General features: G+C 40.7%; 1 protein-coding gene across 3 annotated transcripts in view; it reads right to left on the bottom strand.

The window, feature by feature from the left end:
• The window catches only part of LOC122561654 (copine-8), a 356185-nt gene that overhangs the window by 56766 nt on the left and 272319 nt on the right, over positions 1–27100 (bottom strand). For all 3 annotated transcript variants that reach the window (XM_043713602.1, XM_043713603.1, XM_043713601.1), the window contains exon 13: positions 23942–24003. In XM_043713602.1, the coding sequence (XP_043569537.1) occupies positions 23942–24003 (62 nt within the window). The remainder of the gene's footprint in view (positions 1–23941; positions 24004–27100) is intronic.

Consider the following 27100-nt stretch of genomic DNA (forward strand, 5'->3'; position numbering starts at 1 on the left):
ATTGTTCAGTTTGATAGCAATTCTGTTCATTTGTTCACTGTTGGAGTTAGATAAATAAATTGTTACTTGTTAATTGAAGAGTGAGTGAAAGGATTTCATTTCATTTAACCACTCCTTTATAACAGGTTGGGGGTTGAGAGGTAGGTTATACCCCTTGTCACACTTCTGTTCAGATTACGAGGTAAGGTGATCTTTTTTGTGTGTCTTGGTTTTAATTATCAGAGGAGTGTCAAGCTCCGCTCTGTAACACTACCCATTGGTTCAACCTATTGCTCAGGTCCAGCCGCATGATGTGGTCATATTACTTTTATTTACCTCTTATCTTCACATCATGTCTGCAGGGAGGACAAGGATACAATGTGTCCTATTTAGTTTTGAACAAATCAGTTGAATCCAATTTCGGCTATTGGAGTTGCAAGATAACTTTCACAAAACGCAGAAAATGTTGGAAATACTCAGCAGATCAGATGTAATTTTAGTCTTTGTTAGTGAGCATAAAAGTTCTAGTTTTTCTTATACAATGAGGTGAAAATGAAATCATGGAACCTTAAGTGCTACCAAAATAAAACACAGCAGATCCAAGAAATCTGAATTCAAAACAAAGAATTTTAGAAATACTCAAGCCATATAGTACTTCAAGAGGAAATAAAACAGTAAACCTTTCTGGTCAATGATATTTGTATAAGAAAATTAATGAACATGAACTAAAATTGTGGTAGATCTTCAGTGCAACTTTACAAACAGAAATTGTTAAAATATTTCATACACTGGTGAATTTTCACATTATCATCAATTGTCTTCAGTGACCTTTGATTTTATAAATACACACAAAAATTATGGGTATAGTGAACACAGAACAGTTGTTTAAATTAAACTGTGCAAGTGGAACTAGAGGAAGCGAGTTCAAATTAGGAATGATCATTTTGGGATTGATATAGGAAATTCACTTTCAATTAAAGATCAAATAATCTACGGAACAAATTTCAAGATAGAACAACTGGGAGGAAAGAAGTGGAAACTGTGGATGCTGCAGTGGAACGGTGTTAGGATTTCACTGGATTGATGAATCAAGATGGAGAGAATGAGGCTACCCACCTTCGTAATTATGTTACAATCTTGTAACTATGCCAACGTGAATTCCTGATCAGTGCCCCAGTGACTAAGTCTCCAATAGGAGAACTCATCTTCAGATCTGTAGTTGTTCCATTGCTTAGGCACTTTATAAATCTTGCACATGATTAAACCCAGCTCATTAGGCAAGACTGACTGCAGCAGATACCCATAATGAATCATATTATTGATTTTTATGAGAGAGCACTTGACATGACTCTACCTGACTCTTATGAACTAATAAAATGGAAACATTCTGCTATTTTCTTGACATCTTGAAGAGCAAAATTGTTGAAAAGCTTTTTGGTATAGTTTAATAATAGAAAAAAATGGAAATATAAAGAAGCTGTGCTTAAACATCTAACAACCATTTAATTGCTATTTTGATAGATTATAACTGACAAATGACAAAATTAATTTTCCACTGGATTTTCTATTTGCATAATGGCAAAACTAGGCAGGGATATTTAAACTGTAAAAATCTGAAAAGCTTTGACAATAGGTTGCAAGTGGTTGCACGCAATTTCTTAGGTATTCAGAGGGTGGCAGCCCAAAGAACAATGAAATATCAGGTTGCCCGGGAAAGAGAATCAAAGTGAAGACGTAGCATTTGTGGGTAAAACCTTGGAGAAAGTGAATAGCTTCATGTGCTTGGGGTGTGTGGTAGCAGCGCATCTGGTAGGGAAGTTCTGATGAAAGGAAGAATCTACAAGACAGCTATTGGACCACTCATGTTTCTTCATCCAAAATATTGAGCAACACTAAGTGAGGAATAACACCAGGACAATATTGAGATGGACATTTGGAGAGTGATGAGAAAAATGACCATATCAGGTGTGGCACGGTGGCTTAGTGGTTAGCACTGCTGCCTCACAGCACCAAGGACCCTGCTTCGATTCCAGCCTCAGGCGACTGTCTGTGTGGAGTTTGCACATTCTCCCTGTGTCTGCGTGGGTTTCCTCCAGGTGCTCCAGTTTCCTCCCATGGTCCAAAGGTGTGCAGGTTAGGTCAATTGGCCACGCTAAATTGCCCACAGAGATGTGTAGGTTAGGTGCAAAAGTCAGGGGCAGATATAGGATAGGGAAAGGGGTCTGGGTGGGTTACTCTCTGGAGGTTCGGTGTGGACTGGTTGGGCCGAAGGGCCTGTTTCCACATTGTAGGGATTCTGATTCCAGTTCTAATTCATAATTCAATTCTCATTCAGAGTGAGTACATCGTGAGCTCAACATCAGTCACGTGAAATACATTTACAGTGAATTGTAGCACCCTTATTCCCGCCTAGATTTCTGTTGCCAAGTCGCTCAATCAGGCAATGGACACCTGACAGCGTTTTTCACCCCACCTCCCATACTTTGAAAGCTCTGTGAGCAAACATACCAGTATTTGCTTTTTGTGCTTTGAGTTCACAGGCCACCAGTCAAGGACTTCAACTGGTAAGGGTCATCATGACCTTCCTGCGACTGACTTAATCAGGGCAATGGTGAGAAAGTGGTATAGTCCCCTCTCCTGACTGATCTAAGACTTACCATGAGAGAAGATATTAAATGCCACTCGAGACAATTGGGAAGTAAAGAATCGTGGACTAGAAAGGGTCAACAATTGCAGCAGTTCAAGAAGGTGGCTCACCACCACAAAGGCAATTAGAAATAGGTAATAAAAGCTAAACCACCAGCAAACCCACATCTGATGAACTGATAAAATAAGACTGACTGTCAGTGTGGGGTGAGGTATCACCAATGGAGTTTATAATGGGGGTGGGAGAGTTCATTCATTTTGAATCCAAGTAAGACAATCCAGGCCAAATGGACAGGAGATTCCGTTGTATCTAGGCATTCTAAAATCTGGGCTCCCAAAGATCTGAGAGACTACTGAGCAGTAGCTCATTGGTGGCTCAATTGCAAAATTGTAGCTTGTACTTATTCCAATTTTATTTTGCTGACATTTCAAAGCTTTAAGAATGCTTTCTGAGAAATAGTTAGATTTTTCCTTTAATGTTCCCAGGGCTGAGATTTTACACATGGAACGTGCGATTTGAATAGATAGAAGGCCCAAAGCTTAGGAAGCAGGGATTCTTTATTCCAATAGCATTAATGCAATAAGGTTAAATAAAAAGACAAAGTGTTTACATGGAGTTTATGTCTGTGGTTTACATCTGGCTGAGGAAATCCTTTGTCTGTCAGATCCCTCTCCCATCTCCCGCCTCTGTTCCTCAAATACAAGCTTCCTCCAGCTTCTCTACTCTATTCTCTCCCTCATCATCACCATGTGCTGCTGAAGCTCCCATTACACACATTTTGAGAATTTGGAGGAGTGCATGATTCAATTATCCATTATTTCTCGGAGGCGGACTGAGTCGAAAATTGGAGAGTGAATTAGGTTCACCCTGAAGCCTTTAAATGCATTCATCAATTCAGAATGTGTCTTGGATGCACTCAAGTTGAGAATTTACATGAACACTCTCACACACAATATCCAGCTGGCCAGAAAATCACATGAAGAAGGAATTGTAAGCTTTGAATGCCTAAGGCCAGCATGCTGGAGTTTCCAATGCTCTTGCACCTGTTCTTTGCCTTCACATCTGGCAAAAATAAATGTAGAATCCACTCCATTAAACCAAAATGCAGGAAACGCTCAACAGATCTGTCAACATCTGAGAATCTTTTCAAGACTCCTGGCAATTCACTCATGAAATTTAAAAGGAACTTGCATTGTCTGATAAGGAGGATCAAAAACACAGTCTATTAAAAATCTTTAAACAGTCAGAAAGTACTGAGCAGCAGAGCAAAGATAATTAAGGGACTGATTTTATCAAGGCAAGTATCATTGTTTGTAAGGTGCACTGGCTGGGAAATCATAAGTGGCAGGCCTCGGGTTTCAGTTCCTGGGGACGCAAAATATCTACTTCAGCACTTCCTGTGAAATAATTCCATAAAGGCCAGTATCCCATCACCAAGTCATCCTTTATTTGCACATGCTCGGTACAAAACACTGACCCAGCTAACTCAGAGCCAGTTCCTAGAATGAACAAAACCTCAGACATTTCTGTCAGCCAGGCCACCCTGTTTGAACCAGGTTAACATCCCCAATCAGGGAACTCATTCTGTGAGGACCAGAACTGACTTCGTTCCAATCACTACATCTGCAAGTAATTCCACCCATTGGGCTGACAGGGAACAAAGAGCATATTTAAAATGATCATTACTTATTTATCCAACACAGCAAGAATTCAAGTAGTACAGATCTAGGCTATCATAGATAATAATTCCATTTAATTATCAGAGCATTTCAACGTTTGTCTCAATGTGCAATCAGTTTACTCCAAAATTCCTCATACCAGCTGTGATAAGATCTCTGAAACAACTTCATGCTCAAATCAGCTTAATAAATAGCTGACACACTATGAGAACTGAAGGTTTGTTCTTTGGAAATTCACTATGTGAAAGTGCCAAAATTTGGTCAGTTCATATTCCAGGACCCAGATCCAACTTTTGAGGTGAAAGGGACTGCTGCATGGTCATTCCAAGAAAAAAAAAACCAACCAAAGTACTTCAAAGAGTATACAAGAGAGATACACACCTGCTTTTCCCACAAAAATCTTGTAAACTGTGTTGTAAAGGATGCAATTTAAGCCCATCTGTCCATCCACCTGTAAACATTTGTTTAGAAATGCAATCCAATTTCTTACTACTTATAGACACAGATGTGAATTACCATTTCATGCCCACAACCCACATTCAGTTGAATACAGTTGAATCTATATTCTCCAATCTGCTATCACCTCTAGTCTATCTCCCATTAACGCCTTCTAGACGACTGCCTACACCCAGGAGCATTCTGCCAGAACAATAGCTATAGAAAAACTAGCCACTGTGTGAAATTTTTGTGACACTTTATCATGATTGAAATGCTCGATATTAAATGCATATATATTATATAACATAGACCTCGTTTAGTCATTTTGAGGAAATTACTGACATTGTGACAATGTTGTCACTTAAAAAAAGTTAGCTTGTCCTGGGTTTTTTTCCAAGAGAGGTTGCAATGGCAGAGATGCCGAACTGGGTACTGAAAATGGCTTAAATAAATAACTTAGCAGGACTTTAGGTTTCTTTTTGTAACAATGGAAGGGGAGCGGCAAGCTATCACAGACCAGGCTTTCTAGTTCTTATTTGCTGTAGCAGTCAGAAGCTGTTTGGGATCCCAAAAGGGTTGGAAGCTTCAGTAAGTGATTCCTAGCTGCAACTTTCTGAAATCTCTCTTGATGTTGTTTCCTCCTGGATTGGAGAACTGCATGTAAGAATCTGAACTTGAATTTACCTTTTTGCTGAGGGGTGTATTTATGGAATATTACTATTTTAAAACAATTATTAGTAATTGGTACTGCATCAATTATTTGGTTAAGTTTCTAATAGTTAAGTTATTCTAAGTTCCTTTTTCTTTTGCTTGTATTTTAACGATAGTGTTTAAATAAATTGTTTTACATGACATTGAGTAGTTTGACCAGTCGCATCATATCTGGATCAAGCACTTCACATCCACATTCAAATAAGGAAATATTAGGCGCTAGGCTACCTTCTTAACATATTTTGAGGGTGTCTGATCTGGTCTAGTCCATAACAGTATAATAGTTCTTTTCTCAATATCCACTATTGAAAACTAATTATTATCATATTAATAATAGTTTCCCATGTAAACTGATCAACATCCAACATTGCCCAGTTTCATTCTAAAAGTTTAAGAACATCAATAGTGAAGTTTAGCTCAAATACATTTTCCTACAATCGTTCTCCTTTTTTTAGGCAGATGTGTAACTTCATTATTTTCCCCTGAGTTTGGATTCCTTTAACCAGTCTCCTTCTTTGGGAGGATTGCGATTAAGAGGATTCTCTGTTATTTACTGAGGGTAAGTGTACTTCTGTGGAATGGGACTGATTCTGCAAGTTACAGATCTTCTCCTTTGATAGAATATGCAGCTGCTACACAATCTGCCATCAGTGAACCAGCCAAAAACTTGTGAAATGTGCATGCTTAAGGCTAGTATTCTAGTCACACTGTGCCAATAATGAAATCTATTGTAAAGATTTCTTTGGACTATGAGTGAGGATAAATGAGGGAGAATTTGGTTATGATTAGAAAATGACCAAAGGCTCATGGAGGACAATTAGTCCTGTCCTATAGACAATGGAGTAAGTTGTCAATTAAAAACAAAATACAGCATATGCTGGAAATCGGAGACAAACACAGAAGGCCAGCAGTCTGGCAGCATCTGTGGAGAGTTAATCAAATTAAAATTTCAAGTCCAGCATGACTCTTCTTCTGAACTGAAATGTGTGGGAAAATGTTTATCTTTAATATTTTTGACAGGGGCAGAAGGCCAGTGCAACAGTCAAATGGGTTGCTAATGGTGGAGAAAGAGAGGAGATGTAAAATGGATATAAATCTAAATGTGAAAGGGAGAGAATGGTCCTCACAAATAGGAGAACATAAGCAAGACAAGTCTGGGGAGGCAGAGGGAGGGACTGCACACTGCACTGATCAGTGGCTGGACAAATCAGCTCAACATCAAGAGTGGGTAGTGTTATTTTCAAACAGCCTGCAGCTCTTAAAGCAGGAGGTGCATTGTGACTGCAAGAAGTAGTGGGAAAATGTAGATCAATGGATACTGATACTTCAAACAATGGCACTGAACTTGTGAGAGATCAAACATCAAGGTTTTCAGAAGCTATATTGGAGGTCTTGGTGGATGCAGCGAGATGTCCAGTAAGCATGCAGCTCTAGGAGACACTCTGGACATAGCACAGATGACACACAAATAAGAAGTGGTGGAAGTCAACTCCAAGAATGGTACTCCAAGGATATGAATGCCATGCAGAAATCCATTCGGCAATCTGATATTTGTTGTCAAAGTAAGGACATTCATTTTGAGATATCCTACTTATCGTGCCATTAACCCAGTCCTCTGTTCCATTCATTAAACTCCTAACACCTAACACACACCTCAGATTCCATTTTTGAACATTAGCAAGTTGCTTAGAAGCTAAAAGTGGGCTTATTTCTTATTCCTGAAAGAATCACAAGAAATTTATATATTGCAAAGTGAGTACCAACAAATTACAAGATGACTTCACTGGTTTAGATACAGATTAGGTTAACAAACTTACATAAAAAGAATGTGTTACAAATATGTCATTCATAATTCTTAGTTTAGGATATATCTTTGAGCTTTAGAAATGAAAGTATTAATTGCAAGATAAATAGAAGAACCTTGGTGAAGAAACTGATAAAATTTGTACAGAGGCAAATCAAACAAATATGTCTAATTATTCTGCTTTCATCTCATAAGGATAGATTTGATAATGAAAAATAACTTAAACAAATGGGGGTGTCATCTTTGGATCTCTTCAACAAACCTGGGAATCTGGAGAGGCGGTCACTGTAACCAGTAAAAATGTAAATGTATATGACTTACAGAATCAAAGAGTTGGTATTGAAGTTAAAAAAAAGTTTATATTTCTATTTGAGACCATACTGAAGCATGCCACATTACCCTTGAGATGGACTGTGGAGTAGAATTTTCCATTATTTAAGTTAACCAGGTGTAAGCTCAAAAAACGTGGTTTAATAGTTTTGTTCTAGATGAAAGATATACCTCACTGAGTTGGGAGAACCAAAAGGAAACAAAATAAATATAGGTCAGGCCAGGATCTTAAGTAGAGACAGTACTAATTTTATTGTCCATTGCATGGAATAGAGTTGTACAGCACAGAATTAGACCCTTCAGTCCAACTCATCCATGCTGACCAAATATCCGAAATTAATCTAGTCCCATTTGCCAACATTTGTCCCAGATCCTTCTAAACCCTTCCTACTCATATACCTTTTAAATGCCTTTTAAATATTGCAGATGCCTTTTAAATATTGCAATTGTACCAACCTCCACCACTTCCTCGGGCACTTCATTCCATACATGCACTACCTTTTGAGTGAAGAAGTTGCCCCTTAGGTCCCTTTTAAATCTATCCTCTCTCTTAAAAAAAGAGCATGGTTAGAATTAACAAAAACACTCTTAGCTGTTCCTTTACTGTGAGCAGCTCCTGATACATGTTTCTCCAAGGTCAGCTGTGAATTTCACAATTAGTTTACTTTTCTTACGCCAATGTCTGGGGACACTTGAAATGAAACAGCACATGTAATTAGCTGTGTAGGTCCATTGCTCCTTTTTTTTTCCACTTCCCACATTATACCTGCTCTCCTTCTTGTTTTAAAGTACCTTGTTTTGATCTTATTTTTCCAAAGTTCCAAAACAATACAACAGCTTACAAAACAGCAATTACTTCAGCAAGAAATCAAGCAAATCAGCTCCAACACTGAGAAAAACCTCAAAAAAGAGTAGTTCTTACAGTCACAATTTTCTCCTGTCTTCCATATTGGATTACCCAGAATCCTTTGAGCCCAGTCGCTAATTCATGAGAGGAGGAGAGGTGTCATTTTTGCCAGGCTTAAAGTTAGAACAGGAAATCTTCAGTGATCCTCACAGATATGTGGTAGATAGCTGTTTGTTGTTAGATTGGAAGCAGTCAGCCTGGAACAAGCAGACAGCTAGCATCTGCCAGGTGTGTGCTGTTCCAGCAATAAAGTTTCAACTTTGATCTCCAGCATCTGCAGACCTCACTTTCTCCTCGTAGGAAGTCAGTCTTGGGTCCAGCAACTGTACAGAAGGGAGCAGAGAACTAATAGGAACTGGAACTTCCTTATTTTTAAATTGCTAAGCAAAAATGTAGTGAGGCCTAGAATTCTACTATCATGAAGATTTGAAGTGAATGTGGAGGATTACTTAGCCAAAAACTAATGGAAAGATGCCAATGAAATTTCATAGCTCCAAGAAAAACTGGATCACTAAGGAGAAAACAACGTGACTTCCAGGTGCTGTGGCATAACTTGTGTGTTGGTCCCTACAGAAGTATATGGATCTTTTGAGGGGGACATAAAAAGCAAAACTTAATGCAACATAAATAGTTATGAACTAAAGTATTAAGCTATTAGTGCTTGCTCTGTTTAATTCTTACATATTATAAAATTTGTTTCAGTCTGGCATAGCTCTGTGATAATCATTTGATATTGGATTTCTCTTTGAATATTTCTTGAAAGGATCATTAACAACTTCTATGGAGTAAACTTCCCAATCAAATTTTTTTTACACATCACAAACAAAATCTGCCATGACCAGTAAAATTGAATCACATTTTACAGTAACATTGCTAATAAAACAAAACTGCATGAGAGTATTGAGGCAAAGTGAGAGTGAGTGCTCTGGACATCTGGTTATCATGAATCGGAAACTGAAGTGGACTAGCCATATAAATACTACAAGAGCAGGTTGGAGATTGATAATTCTACACCAAGTAACTCACTTCCAAAAATCTGTCCAACTACCAGGCATAAGTCAGGAGCATGATAGAATACTCTCCCTCTTACCTGAATGTGTGACTCTGACAAGGAACTTGACATCATCAGGAGGAAGGAACTCACTTGATTGACATTCCACTCACGAGCCGAAACATTCACCTCCTCCAGCGTTATAATAGCACATATGAGATATACAGTAGCACTCTATCAAGCCTCCTTCAACAGAACCTTATCGTAGAATCATAAAATCTCTACAGTGTGGAAGCAGGCCATTCAGTCTATCAAGTCACATTGACCCTCTGAAAAGCGTCCCACCCAGACCCATCCCCACCCCTACCCTATCCCTGTAACCTTGCATTTCCGGTGGCTAATCCGCCTAACCTGCACATCTTCGGTCTGAGGAAAGAAACCGGAGTACCTGGAGAAAACCCACGCAGACACAGGGAGAATGTGCAAACTCCACATAGACAGTGACCGGAGGGTGGAATCAAACGCTAACTACTGAACTATCATGCCACCCCACACCTGCAATCGCTTCCACCTAAATGCAACATAACATCCTGATTTGGATCTACACATCACTCCTTCACTGTTCAAAAGCCTGGAACACCTTCCCTCACTGTACTGAGAGTACACCAGCAGCAGATGGCCTGCAGCAGTTTGAGGAGGTGGCTCATCACTACCTTCAAGGGCAATTAGGAATGGGCAACAAATTCGAGACTTGCTGGTGACACCCTAATTATAAATTTAAGATTGTAACTTGGTGCAACTTGATTATTACAAATACAAATGGGTTTATCACAAAAAAATGTAATTTTAATCAGCGTCGAATCCACCTGAGAATAACCTGGGCCAGGTAGTATAGCTCGGAACAAATGAATGGTACTGTACTTAAGGTCCTGCTATTTGCATATTTAAATTAGCGTGATTTTTATTGTATGACTATCCTGATTTCAAGCAACAGTGAGATGATCATGAAGTAAAATGTAGCAAAACTGCAAAGTTCATGCTTATAGCCATTCTCAAGAGTGAAGCCAGGCTTGTGATAGATATCGGAAGCCTCCACCAAAAAGAGGAGAGAACTTATTTACTATATTAAAAAGAGAACATTCTAAGGCTGTTATTGTTGGCAGTGACAGGACAGAAATGGGAATCACAACAGCCAAGGATAGAGAAAATCAGAGTAGCCGTGTTCAATAAAATATGGAATGAAGTGTTCAAATTGGCTGCTGTCCAGCAATGACAAACACAAGGTAGCCATCCACACAAATTACATTGTTTCCAAGTCAGTGTATCAGTAATCTTTCTCCACAAGGTCAATCCCCTGATGGAAATAGGCACAGCCTTGTTGCTGAAGCCAACCAAATGGCAAAATGCCTTTTAAAGCCTCAAACATTTCAAAGGAACTGCACTAATTACTTTAAAGTCGCTTTTATTCCAGTCCCACATGACAGCTACATTTTCATGCATGACACATGCAATTAACCTTTTATTTATTTTTCACTGATAGCTGAGGGTTTGTCACTGAGATTCCCTTAGAGGCACAGGGAAAAAGCATGATCCCAGGCCAGTCAGGGCGTAGGAGGGAGTAATCAGGGGCTGTCCTGCTCACATCTGCACTCTTATCTCAATGGCTGCAAAGTGAGCATTGATGGCCTTGGCTGCTGAGATTGTTGAGCATCACATCAAGATGGTGCTTGTAGGAATCTGGAGTAACATCAGTTAGAGCTCAGCTCCCATCATACAGGAGGGGAGGATGGCCATTTGCTGATAAATTCATGCCAGGACATGTGATCAGTTTCCCTTTGTTCGATCTGCAACTTTCAGAATATTGGCTTTGGGGTGAGATTTTAATGTTTTTGTTGTCATCAGCTTTTTGGTACTCGAATTGCGACTTGTGTCCAACTTTCATCCTCTGCCAGCAATGTAATTCCCGGAACAAGGAGAACTCGCCTTTGCAATTGCAAATCATTAAGCAAGTAAGATTGCATTTTGTGAACAGCTGGGAAACTGGCAGACCTTAAAAGCATTGCAAAGCAAATAGATCTTTTTAACATTTCAGGAGGAAAATAACCCTTTATGTTATTGTCTCTATTCGTGGTGTAAGATCATGAGGATCGGGAAAGGAAATGGACAAGAGGATCCAACATGATACTGAATCTCAATGATGTTACATATGGAGAATAAGTTCCATGAATTAGGGCCATTTACATGAATTAATGCAGGCTTAAAGAGAGATAATTTAGTTTCTACAATGATAAAGATTGAATCTTATGTTTTTTTGACTTCATGGTAATCTTGTCATGTATCACAGAAGCTTTCTCTCCAAGTGGCCTAACAAGATCTCCTGCTACATCTTATCACACTCAGTTCAACAGCTACGTGGTGTGGCACCCCCACCCCAATCCAATTCGAGGGCCAGGCAGCCACCTGCCATTTCTGGAAGAACTTGCCACTGGCTGGATACCTGCCAAAAGACCAGAGGCCTGGCACCTGTGCCAAGTGCGCAAGGCCACTGCACACCCAAACAATTATTCACATTTTGAAGCCACCCTGCTTTCCAACTGGCAACCTTTACAAAGATTTCTGAGAAGGCAAAAAATAGTGCTGCACCTCTCTGACAGGGCTGTGGAGGTCCTGGAGAAGGGCAGTCCTCTTCCTGGCGGACCTTCAAGGAGGTAAGGAGGGCACCCCACTACTAGAACTTGCCACAAACAAGAACAGAAATTGTTTGAAAACCTCAGCAGGTTCAGCAGTATCTGCAGAAATGCTGCCAGGTTTGCTGAGCTTTTCCTGCAATTTCTGTTTTTGTTTTTGATTTAACAGCATCCGCAGTTCTTCCAGTTTTACTAGAAGCTCCCGGCCTGGTCTGAGGTTGCCACCTGGGCCAGTGCAGTGTCTACAGTCGGGAGGAATGACAGCGACCCTGCAAGAAGGGCAAAGACATTCTCCGCTCTGATAAAGGAAGTGCCCCACTCTGCTCTCTCTGCCAGCTCACACTCTCTATCTCCGCCTCCCACCAAGACTCGTGCTCTACCATTCCCTCGATCGCCCCTCACTCATTTTCATTCCTCACCCAAACCTCCCTCACCGCTAACCCTCTATGCCCTCCACACTGCTCACTCGTTCATTTGGGACACTTCACCACCTTTTCCACAACGGCACTAACAGCTGTTCCAGCCACTTCCACCTCACTCAGAAACGTTAATGTTTTGGGTCTGGTGAGTTCTGAGGAAAGGTGACCGAATCTGAAATGCCAACCCTGATTTCTCTCCACAAGAGCTGCCAGATCTGCTGAGCTTTTTCAGTTAGGCGCATGCTCCCTGTCCTTGCAGCAGACTTTCAATGCTAATCACTGGTGTGCCCTCATGTACAGGTCTGTAGTTCCTAAGCATCCTGCCAGTGGATCAGAGGTGCCATGAGGATCCCAAGAGATTGGCAAATAGCAGATATCAATGCCCATGGTTGAGGGGTGTGCGCGGTTAGTGGCCATGGATGAAGCCCTGAGATGCTATCCTATGGTAACCATCATGGAGGCTCATCTCAGCCAATGGCGAACTGAAGTTGCCAGGCACCTGCTCTGACTTCCATGTTGAGAATTCTCAGCAGTTCGTTTGTTTGTGACAGCTGGTAGGCTCAGAGGCTGCATATTAATGAGATGAGATGTGCAGTTAATGAGGTTGCTAACAAGCAATAATCTCCTTAACAGACAACTCTCCTCACCAGGAATGTAGGTAAAAGCAGCAGTGAGTTGTTCTGGACATCGAGTTTGGCCTCAGTGAACTTCTCCTGGGGTTCTGCCACATTTCTCACCACAACCCATGCCATTTAGGTGTCTATAAGAAAGCTACCTGTTTCAGTAAACTTTCAATAATCTATTAAATTGGATATTAAATAAAATTAAAGACCATGCCTACAAATTCCATCCTCAAAATATTAGATTAATTGCCAGAGAACGTTCATTTTCAGGGAAATTATACATCTGGAACAAAGCTGCTAAGATCTGGTAAGGTGTCACAACAGCTCCTTAAAATAGAATTTGACAGGTTCTGAGAGAAGGATGTTTCCAAATATAGGTTTGATAATTTACATGTTAGCAGCGACTGTGATGAATTGTGAGCAATTGCGATCTCCTGGAGATTACTAGACTTTGGAATGTAGGGAGCTTTTTTCTGCCTGAAGATGGCATTGCTAGAAGTGAATAGATAATGTGCAAGATTACTTTGTTAAAAGGTGGACATTTTGGTTGTTGGTATAAATGAACAACTTCTCTTGATGAAGATGGGTCACAGAATTACAACACAGCATCTGATTTTCCTGCTTCATCTTAGTTTACATTATACATGTACCTGAGTGGTTATTGATACTCAACAGGATGCAATACACTGCCATATCTGTGCACTATTTTTGCTGAAGTAAACAAGAAAGAACCCACTATTGGCCAGCTGATACTTTATTGGAGTGACATTTTGCTTAAATTCATGGAGAAGAAAATCCACTCAAGTAAAAATGTTTGCCAGTGTTCTATCAAAGTCTGTGAGAAGATTTGTAGCTCGGGTGCTCGTTGTTGTGGTTCTATTCGCCGAGCTGGGAATTTGTGTTGCAGACGTTTCGTCCCCCGTCTAAGTAACATCCTCAGTGCTTGGGAGCCGCCTGTGAAGCACTTCTGTGATCTTTCCTCCGGCATTTGTAGTGGTTTGAATCTGCCGCTTCCGGTTGTCAGTTCCAGCTGTCTGCTGCAGTGGTCGATATATTGGGTCCTGCACACAAACCAACAGCCACTCTCAGACAACAACTCACCAGAATGAAGGACCCAATACCCAGCATGAGCAAAACCAATGTAGTGTACAAAATCCCATGCAAGGACTGCACAAAACACTACATAGGACCAACAGGAAGACAGCTAACGATCTGCATCCATTAATATTGGGTCATGCTGAAACAGCCGAAGTCTTGAGTAACTATTTTGTGCCAGTCTTCACATTGGAAGATGTGTCTAACATGCCAAAGAATGATGTTAAGGATACGATGGGAGGTGAGGATGTCAATTCAATTGTTATCACGGAAAGGATAGTGTTGAGCAAACTTGAGGGTCTAATGATAAATAAGTCCCCTGGTTCTGATGAAATGCATGCCAGGGTGCTGAAAGAAATGGCCGAAGTTATAGTAGATTCAGTCATGGAAGTTTACCAAACTTCACTGGACTCCAGGTCCCAGCAGACTGGAAGACAGCGAATGTCACACTGCTGTTTTAAAAATGGTGTAGGCAAAAGGCAGGCAACTATAAGCCAGTTAGCTTAACATCTGTAGTTGGGAAAATGCTGGAGGCTCCCATTAAAGAAGAAATAGTGAGACACCTGGATGGAAAGGATTCCATCAGGCAGACACAGCGTGGATTCAGGAAGGGAAGGTAGAGTTTGATAAACCTACTTGAGTTCTTTGAGGATGTAACAAGCACGGTGAATGGAGGGGAACAGGTAGATGTTGTATACTCAGATTTTCAGAAGGCATTTGATAAGGTGCCATATAAAAAACTCATACATAAGATAAGAATGCATGGAGTTGCAGGGAATGTGTTAGTATGGATAGAGGACTAGTTAACCAACAGAAAGCAGAGATTTGGGATAAATGGATCTTTCTGTGGTTGGAGATCAGTGGTGAGAGGAGTGCCAAAAGGGTTGGTGTTAGGCCCTCAACTGTTCATGATATTTAAATGACTTGGAAGAGGAGACCGAGTGCAATGTATCCAAGAGTGCTGATGACACTAAATTCAGTGGAAAGGCAAACTGTGCAGAGCATGTGGAGGGTCTGCAGAGAGATTTAGACAGATTAAGTGAGTGGGAAAGGTTCTCGCAGTTGGAGTACAATGTTGGTAAATGTGAGGTTATCCACTTTGGAAGTAAAAATAGTAGGTCAGAGTATTATTTAAATGGTAAAAGGCTGCAGCATGCTGTTGTGCAGAGGGACTTAGGATTGCTCTCACATGAATTGCTAAATGTTGATTAGCAGGTGCAACAGGTAATCAGGAAGGCAAACAGAATATTGGCTTTCATTGCTCGAGGGATTGGATTTAAGAGCAGAGAGGTTCTGCTGCAATTGTACAAGGTGTTGGTGAGGCTGCACCTGGAGTATTGTGCGCAGATCTGATCTCCTCACTTGAGGAAGGATGTACTGGCTTTGGAGGCGGGACAGAACAGGTTCACCAGGTTGATTCCAGAGATGAGGGGGTTACCCTATGAGGAGAGATTGAGCCACCTGGGACTGTAATCCCTAGAATTTAGAAGAATGAGAGGGGATCTTATGAAATTATGAAAGGGATAGATAAGATAGAGGCAGGCAAGTTGTTTCTGCTGGTGGGTAGAGGACATGGCCTCAAGATTAGGGGGTGTAGATTTAGGACAGAGATGAGGAGGAACTGTTTTTCCCAGAGAGTAGTGAATCTATGAAATTCTCTGTCCCAGGAAGCAGTAGAGACAGCTTCATAAATATATTCAAGACACAGTTGGATGGGTTCTTGCATGGTAAGGGAATTAAGGGTTATGGGGAAATTGCAGTTAGGAGAAGATGAGACGCTGGGTAAATCAGCCATGATTGTAATGAATGGTGGAGCAGGCTCAATGGGCCAAATGGCCTATTCCTGCTTCTATTACTATGAAACTATAAACCTGAGACCCCAACACTGAGAGTCAGCAGTTTAACCACTGAGCCACCATGCCACCTCTCGATCCACTAATAGTATACTTCTGCACTTCAATGCTGCACCTCCGGGTACTATAGCAACTCTCACTGCAATGCTGCAGCAATTCTGCATTCGACCAGGCACTCAGCTCATGGATGTGACCTGGCTGCATCGTTGGCCTTTTCAATTGCTTTCTTAGTGCTCAATTACTCCGAGAATGCCTGGATGTTCACAGCATCCCTGCCTTGCCTTTCCGCACCTTGCCTCAAAGCCTGAGCCACTAGGCTCAGAGTACTAGTGTATTATAATGCTATTTAGTGCAGGGGCAAGGCCAGGAAGCTGTCATAGTTGTTGGCAGTCCTCAGCCAAGTACAAACAAAAAGGATAGCACTCACTCAATGAGTCCTAGTAAAATAAGTTAAGCCAGTCTTTGATATATTCCAGAGGCTTGGGGACCGTCAACCAACAATGTGGGATGGTCAGGGTCAGGATTACCTCTTCATAACGGATGAGGAAGAGAATGTCAGGCAGCCCACCACTTGTCTGGACTTTTTCTGTTGTGGGCTGTTTACCTCCTGGGATCAGAATGAGAGAGGTATTAAAGGGTGGCTACTTTTGGTACAGGTGGGTTGCCGTCCTCAGTGAGTAAGTAGGCAGTGCAGACCCTGCAGGGTAAATGGTGTCAGGGGTTGGGGTGGGTGTGAATGAGTGAGGGAAAATATTGTAGATGCTACTGTGAGTGGTACAGTGGTGAACCTTGGTGGGATGTTGGTACAGTAGCAGAGTGCAGTATCAAAGAGTAGACAGTGGTACTTACACTGGCAGATAGAAGCAAGTCATCACTTTTCTTCTTATAGTGTTGTGTGTTCCTCCAGAGGGCTGAGATTCCACTGACCCAGGTGACAAACCCAGACCAGGCTGCCATAGTCTGGTATCATGGCCTCCATTTCCAGTCCTGGGGCAAAATGACATCACCCTCTGTACCATCTTGCCTAGCAGGATCTCCACGTCCCTGCCCATAATGCAAGGCACGAAGTTCCCCTTGTTTGCAGTGTCTAGGACAAATATCAAGAACTGTGCAGGACATGCATGGACTGACATTGCTTAACTGAGTAAAGCAACAGGCTTTTGAAATGGCCCGAGTGCCAGGGAAACCAGTCCATTCTGGAATATCTCAGCAGCGGTGAGTTGTTCTGGGCATGATGAATGGCAGAAGGGGAGCTAGAATTGAGTGGCATCAATTGGATGGAATATGCAGTGAATAAGGCGATTTTGGAAAGAGCTGATGGAGAAAGCTCACAAGGTCTTGTTGAGATTTGCACGGGGTTTCTCTCTACAAAACTGAGCATGGGCCAAAAACAAAGTTTCAGCCCAGTATTTCTGTTTACACCCAGAAAGATTCTGATCCAGTGTCTCCAAAAGTAAAGAAAGGAATTGACTCCATGGCAAAACATGGTTTTCTAACCTGTCACAAACATCAACATACTGGTGCTTGCAGATGATGCCAGTGCTTAAACCCAACTGATATCCTTACTGGCATAAAATTCACTAAAGAGGAGGAAAACAACAACAAACTCCCATTCCTAGATGTCGCATTAGAGCAAACAGGCAATGGGGAACTTCAAATCAGCGTCCACAGGAAAACAACACATGCAGGCCAAATATTGATCTATAGAAGCAATGATCCCAACATCCACAAATGAAGCTGCATTAAAACGTCATTTCAATGAGCCACCACATGCTGCAGCACAGAGGAACTACGCAGAGGAAAGTTACCTATACAGTGTATTCAAAAAGAAGAGGTACCCAATGAACACAGTCCGCCAATTTCTCAGCAACAAACCAAAAAGCAGGCAAAACACGTCCAGAAACTCTAGCCACTCTCCCTTACATCAAAGACATCTTGGAATTGACCGCCAGACTACTCAGACTCCTTGGTATCATGGTAGCCCACAAACCCACCAACACACTAACACAGCAGCTGATGAACTTGAAAGACCCTCTACAGACAACAAGCAAAACTAATGCCATTTGCAAAATACTCCAGAAACTCGGTCCCCTGACCTGTCCGGACTTGTCCGACCTGCCCAGCTTCTTTTCCACCTATCCACTCCACCCTCTCCTCCCTGACCTATCACGTTCATCTCCTTCCCCACTGACCTATTGTACTCTATGCTACTCTCTCCCCCCCCCCCCCCCCCCCTAGCTTATCTCTCCACGCTTCAGGCTCTCTGCCTTTATTCCTGATGAAGGGCTTTTGCCCGAAACGTCGATTTTGCCTGTCCTCGGATGCTGCCTGAATTGCTGTGCTCTTCCAGCACCACTGATCCAGAACCCAATGAACACAGTCCGCCAATTTCTCAGCAACAAACCAAAAAGCAGGCAAAACACGTCCAGGAACTCTAGCCACTCTCCCCTACATCAAAGACATCTTGGAATTGACCGCCAGACTACTCAAACTCCTTGGTATCATGGTAGCCCACAAACCCACCAACACACTAACACAGCAGCTGATGAACTTGAAAGACCCTCTACAGTCAACAAGCAAAACTAATGCCATTTGCAAAATACCTTGCAAGAAATGTCACAAACACTACATTGGACAAACAGGCAGAAAACTAGCCACCAGGATACATGAACATCAACTAGCCACGAAATGACATGGCCCTCTCTCATGAGTATCCTTATATATGGATGAGGAAGGACACCATTTTGACTGGGACAAACATCCATCCTAGGACAAGCCAAATAGAGACATGCGCGAGAATTCCTAGAAGCATGGCATTCCAACTGGAACTCTATCAACAAGCACATCGACTTGGATCCCATTTACCAACTCCTGAGAAAAAGAACAGGAAATGACATCACCAACCCAAGGAAACCCAAACATATAAGTCGAAAGTAGTTTACACCACCAGTGCTTCATCCGGAGGCTCACTGAAGATGCTACCTAGTATGATGACGAAACGTCTGAAAACGAACCTTCCAGCTCAGCGAGCAAACCTATATCCAGAATCTCAACCTGAGCTATAAATATTCTCAAAACAATCTATTAGAATTTTCTTAGATCTTACATAGCTGAAAAAAGCTGTTGAACGCAAGCTAAATGTATCTGTGGGTTAGCTAAATTTCCAAAGAATTCAGTCTTGAAGCTAGATCCAAAAGTGATTTTTAATAATTACCCCCTCAGTAAAACTTCTAAGTTGCTCATACTCTTAATTATTCCTTCCCAAAGATTTTGCTTCAATACCCTTGGGCATCACACTGGCTCGTCCAGATAACAATGTCAAGCTCCTGGAAGGACTTGGAAGAGCTGTACATCACACAATGATATGTGGATCCATGGAGCTAGTCAGATAGAACACAACACTGCAATGCTACAATACCTACCAGAAAAAGGACTTACTCTCAAAAACAAACATGAATTCTCATACTGTCACATCCTTGGGCATATTGTGGATGAATCTCATGTCAGACTTAATTCACAGAGGTACAAATATTCAAGGCATTTACAGTTCTTCAGAAAATGACTGAACTCCAGAGATTCATGGGTATGGTAGGCCTAGTTAGAGATGACAGAGGAGTAGGATGTCTGAGCTGAAGCTCATCCATTCTGTCTGTTTCTTTCCTTTTTCTCCCCCTCTCTTCGTGATTTTTCTTTCCTTTTTCATTTTACCTCCCATCCTCAGGCAGCATCTGCAATGTCGTGGATGAAAGCGAACGCGGACTCCTAGCTTCAGTGTGGGCTTGACTCCCGACCTGAAGGTGAAGCCCAGTGTTATCTGGATTGGAATGCCTATTATTCTGAACTCTTATTTCTCTATTTTTCTAACTTATTGCTGAGCTTTTAATTTATTTGTCTAACTTTTGTATCTAAGAATTTGTACTTAAGAATCTGTACCCAAGTACCTTGGTACCTAAGATGGCGCCATAAGTGGTGACTTGTACTCTCATGAGTACAGAGAAAGTTTACATGGGACAATAAAGCTAATTCTAATTTTAATTCTAATTCTAACCCCAATTCTAGTTCTAACCTAACTACAGTCCATGAGTAACTACATAGCTGTTACTTAGTTCAGGACAATACATGGCTCTGGGGCCAAATACACAGAGATCTTTTGAGAAAATGTCAGAAGCATTGCTATCACTTGATATTTTAGTTCACTGTGACCCAGAGTTACTCCCCATTATTGCTGTAGATGACCGTCCGCAGTTTTGGGAGCTGCACTCTCAGATACAGATGGATGAAAAGTTCTGACCAGTTTATTGTACATTGTGTTTACGGACAGATATAAGTCAGAGATATGCTGTGATAGAGAATGAACCAGTAGCTGCTGTATGGGATTGAGAGAAGTTCACAGATTATGTTCTTGGTCTCCACTTTAAGTTAAAGGCAGACCACAAGTTCTGAGTCACACTTTAAATTCTAAGGAGATGGTAAAATTGTATCCATGAGCGCAACAATTCAGATGATGATGAGATTTCCTATAAAGACGAGTGTACGTCCTGGAAAAGTAGCTGAATATTGTACACCAGTGGCAAAGCCCCAACAAGGTAACACAGTCCTTGTAGTAGATCTGGAGTGTTTGCATCAATAACAGTCATAACTCTCCCAGCAAAAGCTCAGCGACTGATGAAAACAGAAATCTGAAGAAGATTATGTTTGGGTCAGAGAGTATTGCGGTGACGTCAATGGCCTGTACAACCCATTGTCAGACAGTGCTTTGGGTAGCTCTGATGATGTATTCATTTATGATGGACAAGTGGTAATTCTGAGAATTCTGATATTTAATCCAAATGATATATTGCTTTGTTCTGTTAATTATCAGGTCATTAAAGTGAAATTATTATATCATTTAATACATTTCGATTGGATCTGCCTGAAAGAATATGATTTTCAGTTTTACAGCCACTGAAACATTATCTTTTCAATTCAATCACTAATGATAATTTCACAGTAGAAAATTGACTGCATTCCGAGTTTTATTCAAGTTCAACAATTATATTTCAGAAAGTAACTGTGAATAAAACCAAAGTTAAATAATATGTTATCCATAACTAATGTCCAACAAGTGCATTCCACGGTACCACAAAAACATATGATGTAAAAGAGATTTGATTACTTAATTAAACTGATGCTCAATAGAAAAAACTGTAAATACATTGTACCCAATAGCTGTCCATAAATCTATTTAATATGTTAAAAAATTCAAATGAAAGGATTATGCTTTTCTAGGCTTTTGCTAGATAAATTAAACAAATCAATCTCTAAAGCTGCCTGTGACAAAGCAGCTGATGAAATCACCGCATAATTGTTTTGAACTGCCTTCACTGTCACCAGTAAAATTACACTTGAAGGTTAACATCTATTAAAGCATAATATTGCACTTGTGCTTGACTGGTTTACAAAGCACACTTAATTTGAACTGGGATGGAAAGATACAGTTCAGTGGTTTGAAACATAATTTCAGCAGAAAATATAATCTCAGGCAACAGCATTTTCTGCTAATAGTTAATTGCCCAAATCTTCCAAAATGGGAGTGGCCTCCAACTCTACTTCAGTTGCTGATGCGCCTCAGGAACCTGAGGATGTCCTGACATCAGTGGTACCTTCTACAGATTGTGTTTTGGGGTGAGGTTGATGAAGGACAATGTCAGTTTTGATATGTATAGTGATTAGATTAGATTAGATTAGATTAGATTAGATTAGATTAGATTACTTACAGTGTGGAAACAGGCCCTTCGGCCCAACAAGTCCACACCGCCCCGCCGAAGCGCAACCCACCCATACCCCTACATTTACCCCTTACCTAACACTATGGGCAATTTTTAGCATGGCCAATTCACCTGACCTGCACATCTTTGGACTGTGCAGCTTTTCCTCAGCACCTCCTCCTCACTCAATAATTTAATTATTAAATTATCAGACTGTTTATCTGACATCTTGCACTGGATGTGCAGAGTTTTCTGCAATTAAATATTGAACAAAAACTAGAATTTTCAGTCACCACTTGGAACATGTTCACTACCTACCATTCCATCCATCTCCCTGATAACAGTTTGAGATTAAGCCAATATGTTCACAATCTCCATCCTGAATTGAGATTCCAACTTCATTTTTGTGCCATCATGATGACTACTTGTTTCCATCTACCATTAAACTTCACCCTATTTCAGCTCAGCTGATACTGAAACCCTCATTCATGGCTTTGTTACCTCAAAATTTGATTATTCTAATGTATTTCTGGCTGCTTTCCTATATTCTACCATCAGGAAACTTTAGGTCACCCAAAACTCTTACTAGTCACTTAAGTCACAGTAGGTCCCATTCACCTATTACCCCTCTGCTCACTCACCGACACTGGCTCTCTGTCAAACAACACGCTGATTTTAAAATTCTCGTCCTTGTTTTCAAACACGTCCATGGCCTGCCCTTGCTTATCTCTAATCTACTATGGACCCACAACCCTGTGAGATTGTTACCTTCCTCTAATTCTGTGGCATTTTGTGAATCCCTAATTTTAATTGCTCCTCCACTAGTTGCATTAACCCCAATTCACTCTCCATACCTCTCTCTGTCTTTCTACTTCATTTTACATCTTTAACGCACTGCTTAAAACCTAACTCTTTAACCAAGCTTTTAGCCTCTGCCTTAATGTCAACCTTGTGTGTGTGACACAGTATGTGGCTTAAAAAAAACATAGTGTTTCTAACATTCCTGTTGAGTGGCTTGAGGTAATTCATGATGTTAAAGGTGCTATATAAATCCAAATTTTCATTGTTCAAATTAGGAGACCCTCACAAAGCTTTGTGAATTTTGAAAACATAATTGCATAAGGAATTCATGGGAATTCGTGTTGTACACAGCACTTGTGTAAAGTTCTCTACAGGGAACACTGATTTACAGATTAGATATTAGTATAGATCTCTGACTGGAATTTTGTATCCAAGGATCTTCTTTATTAAACAAAATTTATTTCATTGTGTTCTTTTCCACGAACAATTTGGCCTGTTTGTTCTAATCAATGACAGAAAATCAGGCTGCTTGTAATTAAAACAATAAATCCTTTCATTTCTTGAAAATCACTGATGGTGACATCATATCATTGCAACATGAAAGCCATAATGGCCGATACTTCAACGTACTGCCTAGGCACTTAATCTGTAAACACATCAGTGTTGGCATATACAAAGATGCCACTATACACGTGGAATGGAAAATATTCTCTGGTAGTTTTAACTTTAATCATTCCAGTCTCTAACTTTAATTGAATGCAAAGAGCATGTAATTATTAAAATACTTCAGATTCTAAATTTAAGTCATTAATAATTCATGCTCCAGTACCTAGCAACATAAGAGTGACAACAAGTTTTAAATTACTAGCTCTAGAAATGGAGTCGAATTCAAATTCCATGTTCCAGAAATAATTAATAGATCATATACAAGGGGTTAATTGAGGCTAGTTTACTCATTTTTCTGTTGCTAAATATGGAGTATGTCAAGGATATTGGAAAGTTATATGACCATCAAATATACCTTTTGAAATGAAAACGACTTATTTTTTAAATCACTGTTACTAGTCAAGAATGCAATGTTAAATAGTAATCAGATTTTGCAGTAAATTATAATGGGTATTTGAAAGAGAAAAAGTTCAAGTCACTCATTAAATGACATTAAAGTTTGATATTCTCATTTAAAGGTATGTATTAAACGTATGATTTAAATTGAACAAATTAAATACTCACCCTCCTCTAATGTAATCAAGGAACGTGCACTCAGTTTCAACTGCAAAGGAAAGCAATGTTACCTAGAAAAAAAAACAGAAACAATAATTTTGTCTCATGTGGAGTTATTACTGTGCAAACTGAAAACAAACACTACAACACCCTCCTGATAAATGTTAAGAAGGACAATGAAACAGGAACAACACCTCAAACAGGAAAATGAAAACTGTTGGAATTAATGTGGGAATGTGTGCCATATTACAAAGCACTTGTCTTCCTCTTACAGCTGAAGAATTTGCACAATTTTCTTACTTTCAAATCAGTTGTTCCATTTGACTGTCTACTAAACTGGAGTTCTTAGGTGGGAAAGTTCTCAGTGCTCAGTTGCGTTTTATTTTACTTCAAAATAATTGGAAATGAAATTAATCATGAGCAATAGCTTAAAATGAATAACTACCAATTAACAGTCCAACTTAAAACATGCCGTATTCCTCTAATGTCAGTGAGAAGGAAGAAAAAGAGTTTATATTTGGACAATGTCTTTCACAAATTCAGGACATCCTCCCAAAATGCTGTACAGCCAATGGAATACTTCCAACCTGAAGTCCCAGTTTTTGACATAGGAAATGCAGCATCCAGTTTGTGTACAGCAAAGTCCATGGTTCAAAACCTCAACACCTGAAAGACACACCATCGGCTAGTGCAGCACTAAAGTGTCTATCTGAATTACATCCTAAAGTCACAGATGCCGGACATGACTTCAAGATCTAATAGTAACAGTGTGACTGCCGAATCAAGATCATTAATTGGGAGGAGTGGTCTTTTGGTTTGCTATTGCTTACTTCGTATATTGGCACAAGATTAATAATTCACCCACCTTCCCCCTCCTCCAATCAGCCAATATTTCTTTCACTAGATTTTAATGAAGTACAAGATTTTATTTATGACTATATTACCTGAAAATTGCTTGATTGGAATTTGCTAGTAGTTAAAGGGAAAATGATCAAACTGTAAGTTGCCACCAACTTTACATCCTATATCCCACAACACCACATCCCTGTGGTTTACGTTCTGTCACCAACACAAGCCTTTTTAACTATTTTAATCTAAATTTTTAAATTATGAAAAAGCACTTGATATCTGTATTTCTCTTTGCTCTTCCTTCCTTGAATTCATCGATCTTCCATGTGAGAGTTCAGAGAGACCTGAGGCCAGATTTGCGAGACTCGATTCAAGCTGAAATGGAGGAGGGTGACCTAAAAATATTACATCATGCCACCAGATATCCCACTTCCAATTCCAACAATTCCAATTTTTCAGAAGGCAGGAAAAGCACAATGTCTGAACTGGTTTACACTCCTCAACAGGCCAACTGAGATCATTGAGAGCTAGGAACTTTATGGGCTTTGCTGCAAGTAGCTAGTGATTTCAGAGCTGTCTACTTCAGGGAGTAAAAGGTGAGGACCAGCTCAGGGACAAAGCAGGGGGCCCAACAAAAAGTAAGTGGTCAACTCTTTAACATTAAAGTTGCAGGAGCCTATCACAGGGCAAGGAAGCAGTCAAAGTTTAGGACTTTCTCATTTCAAAGAGCTGTCACCGTTCTGGAATTGTGCAGGCAAAGAACAACTGGTAAGGGAAGTAGGACCCCAAATGACCACTAATAAGACTGCTGCTGGAAATGATCCATTGGAGATGAGGAGCAGCAGCCAACAAAGGGAAGGGCACTGGCAGAGGGAAGCACTGAGGGAGATGAAGGAGAAGGGGACACCACCCACAGTATAGGCGCATGTGAAAGTACATGTTGATGGTTAAGAATCAGAACTGAAAAGATACAGTGGATCTCTAGGGAGAGAGTCTCACACGATGGCGACCTGGTCAGTATGGAACTCTGTGGCATCTCACAAATGGCTGGCTATACATGGAATTATAGAATCAGAGAAACCTATAGTGTGCACACTGGCCATTTGGCCCCTCAAGTCCACACTAACTCTCTAAAAAACATCTCACCCTGAGATCCAACACTCTACCCTATCCCTATAACCATGCATTTTTCATAGCTAATCTACCTAGCCTGCACATCCCTGGACACTATGGGCAATTTAGCATGGCCACTCCACCTAACCTGCATACCTTTGGATTGTGGGAAGAAAGCGAAGAACATAAAGGAAACCCACACAGACACAGGGAGAATGTGTAAACTCCACACAGACAATCACATGAGAGGGAAATTGAACCAGGGACCCTGGTGCTGTGAGGCAGCAGTGCTGGCCACTGACCATACCGTCCCTCTACACTGCTACATCACCAAGATGGGAGGTGCTTACATCACTAAAGGCAGACAATATTTCAGATTCACAACTGATGGAAAATCACAAGCTTGGTGAACTGGGAAGGAGTGTCCTGCAATACCCTACTGCAATGATCTCAAACACTGTGATGATCTACTATGCTCTCCCTGTCATGGACCTCCAGTGACATGTGGATATTGAAGATGGTGAGTTATAACAGAATTATAACAGAAGGCAAGAGAGGAGAGGGAGATGACACTGAGCAGAAGAAGTGCTTCTATCAGTGACAAAGCAGCCTCTTCCTCCTACCATCTGGGAAAAAGAGCTTCCTCCTGTACTTCATAGGTGCCAGGCCCCTGGCTGCCTGGTGATAACTCATCTCCTCATGGGACATTATGAGGTCTTATTAGCAGGACAACCAGATAACTCAGCGATGACTGGCTTCAGAGTATGACACCCATCTCCATTATTGCCCCCATTAGCTTTATTTTACGGGAAACTCCACATCAAAGCATTTCACCAGGAAACTCCGAACTTCAGTCAATTTCTCAATCGGTTTCTGATGTAAAAACAGACCCAACTCCCTCAGTGTGTTTTGCTCCCTCGGTGTGAAAAATTGGCTGCTGGAATGCGCTTTCTGAATATCACAGAAACTTGCTTCAGCAATTTAGTTTTGCATTGAATGCCAAGTATCATGACTGATGAGTAAAAAGTCATGAACATGACCATTTACACTGAAGTGAAACTGGGAGCTGAACTTTGAATTGTTGGACAAGGAATGGATGTGTGCAGAATTTGAAAATGGCATTCACATAAGGTGGCATTAAAGTTTGCAATTTTCAACAGGGCTGCAGGAGGAAGAAACAGGAAACTCGCTCAACGCCACTTAATT

Source organism: Chiloscyllium plagiosum, chromosome 23, assembly GCF_004010195.1.
Source record: "Chiloscyllium plagiosum isolate BGI_BamShark_2017 chromosome 23, ASM401019v2, whole genome shotgun sequence".
Classification (NCBI taxonomy): Eukaryota; Metazoa; Chordata; class Chondrichthyes; order Orectolobiformes; family Hemiscylliidae; genus Chiloscyllium; species Chiloscyllium plagiosum.